The sequence below is a fragment of the Halictus rubicundus genome, chromosome 13 (genome assembly GCF_050948215.1).
Source record: "Halictus rubicundus isolate RS-2024b chromosome 13, iyHalRubi1_principal, whole genome shotgun sequence".
NCBI classification, from domain to species: domain Eukaryota; kingdom Metazoa; phylum Arthropoda; class Insecta; order Hymenoptera; family Halictidae; genus Halictus; species Halictus rubicundus.
This window is the reverse complement of record NC_135161.1, coordinates 14,723,029-14,727,014: the sequence shown is the minus strand read 5'-3', so window position 1 is coordinate 14,727,014 and position 3,986 is coordinate 14,723,029. Positions and strand designations below refer to the sequence as shown.

Here is a 3,986-nt window from a genome sequence, read left to right as displayed (position 1 = left end):
TCGACTGCGCCGAATGCGCCGAATGCGCGAGCTGCGCCAGGCTAGCCAGGCGAGCCAATCGCAACAGGAAGCAGTACGCAAAAGAAGACGTTACAGTGTGCATCCGCTATGGAGAAGTCGTGACACCGAAGGAGAACTGATTTTATTCAAACAAATGCTAACCGACAATGAGGAAATGTTCTACGAACATTTCCGTATCAGCAGGGACTGCTTCGCTACGTTACTGCGGAAAACAGAGGATCAGCTGGTTAAAAAGTGTACGCCTTGGAAAACCCCGATTGCACCGGAGGAACGATTGGCAGTTTGTCTGCGGTAAGTCTCTGTACAGTCCATTGTTTTCTTTTTCTTCTTTTCGAAACGCTTTTTTATTATTGTTACCAACAATGTCCAATTTACATTGTTTATAATATTGTAGATATAATCTATAAAGAGAAATCATTTTGTCATCGACGCATACAAAAATGATCGAGAAGGTGAAACGCATCACAAGCATGTCAAAAGATATTTTTTATAATAATTTATAGTAATTATAAATAATATTTTCAATGTCATTGTTTTAAAATGATTTTCATACGGTATATTACGCCCTTTGCTATTTTTTTCAAAACAATACAAATGCAACGAAAATGAAGTTTTACAAATAATAATTTCTGTAAATTATGCTAGTTACAAAACTAAGTTAACGTACTTTGTCTAACTTGATCTAACTTAATCTAACTGAATTTATATCTTGATCTAACTTCACTTTACATACAGTCATTTATTTTCGTCCTCCATTTCTTCCAACTCTGTTACAATTTCTATAATTTTTCGCTTCGCTATCGATTGATATTTTCTTCTGAGTTGTGAAACGCTTGCCGCCACACCGTCAAAGAATTGTTGCATCGGCGTCCTTGGCGTTTCGACGACCGTCTTTGCTTGCACCATACGCTTCAGGATCTCCGTGCAATCCGTTATGTTTTTTCCCAAACTCATCTCCTGTTCCATCCGCTGTTGTTCCATCCTCTGTTCCTCCGACCCGAGTGTTTTTTTCTTCTTTTGCGGTGGCTGTATTTCTCCTGCCCCGTTGTCTGAATGGTCCGCCTCAATTTCGAAATTATGGGGCGACGACGACGACGACAACGACGACGGAGGCGGTCGATTCGTCGCCTGGCCGCTATATTCTCCCGTGTCGACATATTCGAAGCTTGAATGCATTTCTCGTTCCTGAAAGTGTGGCGTCAAGAATTGCAGCATATCTTCGAACTTGTACTTGCGGTAGGTGTCCGGCGTCGACCCGCCCCGCCCCGCATTGTGCTTGATGCGGTACTTCCGGAACTGGTCCCGGATGTTCTGCCACCTACTTTTACACAGCGCAGCTGTGAACAGAAATATTTTCTAATTAACCTTTTCTCATTGTTTCAGATACTTGGTAACGGGGGACTCGTTTAAGAATATAAGCTATAACTTTCGAATGGGCCGTGCAACCGTTCACCAAATAGTAAAAGAAACGTGCACGGTGATAACTAAGACACTGCTGCCAGAAACGATTCCCACGCCCAGCGTGGAAATGTGGGAAAAGATTAAACTGCAGTTTTGGGAGAAATGCCAATTCCCGAATTGTGTAGGAGCCATCGATGGGAAATATGTAAATATTCAGGGCTCGTCGAGCTCGGGATCAAAGACTTCTTCTACAGTTTTAATGGCCGTGGCAGACGCAAATTCAAATTTTATTGCCGTCGAAGTTGGGCCATTCGGACAAAATAGCGAGGGTGGGAGTTTTTCCCAATCGCAATTAGGACAAGCGATTAACAACGGATCGTATCGGACGTTGCCCGACACTGATTTGCCGGGCACGTCGATTTGCACGCCGTGCGTCATAGTGGGCGGTCAGGCCTTCCCATTGAAGAGGAATCTTCTCAGACCTTATCCGGAAAGCAAGGCGGAAGGAAAGGAGGATATTACATACTTCAATACACGCCTGTCGATTGCACGGCGAGCAGTGGACAACGCTTTCGAGATGTTGGCTCAAAGATTTGGAATCTACGGTAAACGGATACAGACGAAGCCGGAAAATGTAGATTGCATAATTATGGCAACGTGCGTGTTGCATAATTTTATACGATCGTACGAGGGATCTTGCCAAACGGGTCGGACACACGATTTGCCGCAGGAAGACGACGCACAGAGTAGCGCCACGTGGTATACTTTGAGCCCCCACGGAGGTAACGCAACGAGAGAATCTTTTGCTATTAGGGAGAAATTCAAAGATTACATTTTCGCATCCAGGGGTTCGCACAACGACGACGCAACATAAGAAGACGTACTCGTAAGAAAACGAGTCAAAATAATATTCGGGCACTTTTCGAAAGACGACGACTCTCTTAAGATTCTAGAATTCTTAAGATTAGAAAGATTAGTTTCCTATCTCCCTCGCGTAAGTAAATTTTACAACATCGAATTTCTTTTTCTTTTTTTTTCTTTCTTTTTTTTTTAGTAGCAATTGGTCAGAGCCTATATTGAAAAGTCGCTGTAACTAGTGATGTAAAAGGTTTATTAATTTTATCATTTTAACGAAAATAATTTGGAACATTTCTTACAAGAGGTGACAACAATCAAAATCGATTTGTTTGGCATTTTTTCACTTACACCACTTTCACTTTCAAATGTTTTCCGCTACAATTCATAGTTTTGGAGCGATAGGATACTACAGATACTATAGATACGAAGAGTTGGGTAATTAGGAAATAAGACGAAAATGTGTGTGTGTGTGTGTGTGTGCGAGCGAGCGAGCGATAAATGAGAATGCAGTGTATGGAACGGTTAGGATAGGATAGTGTAAGCTAAGTTGTTATTAAAATACAGTGAATACTAACCGGGTTGATTTAATTCTTCCGCTATCTCCCTCCATGCAATTGATTTGTATTTGGTGTCCATGTAGTGAGTGTGGGTGTAATCGTACAAAAACTCCCGGCTTCGCACACACTCGATCAATCGCTCATCCTGCATTTCAAATCACTCTCCGCTACTCGACAGTCGAAAGTGATGTTTGCGACGAACTTTCGTGAAAAGTAACCTCAACTTGGCCTTTGAGTGGGGGTAAGCAACGCGGTCTGAAATTTTAGGGTCCGTTCGGTCACGATCCTGGCGGTGAATAGGGCACGTTTTCTCTATCTATACAAGTCGGTGCGTATCCGAAGGCCGCTCGAGAGGCGCTCGAGACGCTCGCAACAAAGGCCAACTGCCGACCATCGTGTTGTTTACTAGCAGAACCCCAGAACCGTTTACTCCCCTCTACACCCCAGGAGATGCCTATGCCAGAGCCTTCCGGAGCCCTGAGAAATATTGTAGGCGATCAAATTCTCTCCGTGCATTGGCGTCGCCCACTGGAAATATTACCAGAATATTAGAACCGCTTACATAAAAAGCTTTATTAACAATACAATACTCTCTTTCGAAGCCATCGATTTTTAACCATGTAGGAGGTCAATGATCTTTAGGTCGTCATGGATAAGAATTCGGAAGTTTTCCATAGATATTTTTTCGTTATTTTGCTGCAATATTTTTGCATTAAGAAATTACATTCGAGTATAAAACGACAAATTATTTAAGAAGAAAAGAAAATGTTTTTATCGTTAATAATAGCTGTGATATAAATTGCGTTGCGCAGGCAGCTTTCGTAAAACTGTGTGCGTATCTTTGAAACAATTTCGAAGATAAGAAAATGATGGCTCAACCCCCGCCTCCGATTTCCACTTGGACTGCAACATGTTTCAATTTCATAAAAATTCGAGACATGGTCCCAAAAAATATTTCCTTAAAAAAATAGCAACTAGTCTCGTTTTTACGATACACGTATAATTTACGTTTAATATAAGGATGTGCGATGCTGTTTCGCCAAGAGGCAGAAACGTTTCCTATCTTCAGGATGTTGTAGGGGAGAGACATCGATAGTTTGCCGAAGGAGCTGCGGAGCGCCCCTAAAAACGTTTCTTTCGTGCCACGCA

The 3,986-nt window shown here is 42.3% G+C and overlaps 1 protein-coding gene across 1 annotated transcript; it reads right to left on the bottom strand.

Annotated features, from left to right (window-relative positions):
* Positions 1 to 338: 338 nt before the first annotated feature.
* Positions 339 to 3,405, bottom strand: LOC143360280 (uncharacterized). Its single transcript, XM_076798989.1, has 2 exons — positions 2,856 to 3,405; positions 339 to 1,358 (listed from the first exon to the last, which is right to left on the bottom strand). The coding sequence occupies exons 1-2, from the start codon at positions 2,986 to 2,988 to the stop codon at positions 757 to 759; spliced, it is 735 nt and encodes a 244-aa protein (XP_076655104.1). The 5' UTR covers positions 2,989 to 3,405; the 3' UTR covers positions 339 to 756.
* Positions 3,406 to 3,986: the final 581 nt, after the last annotated feature.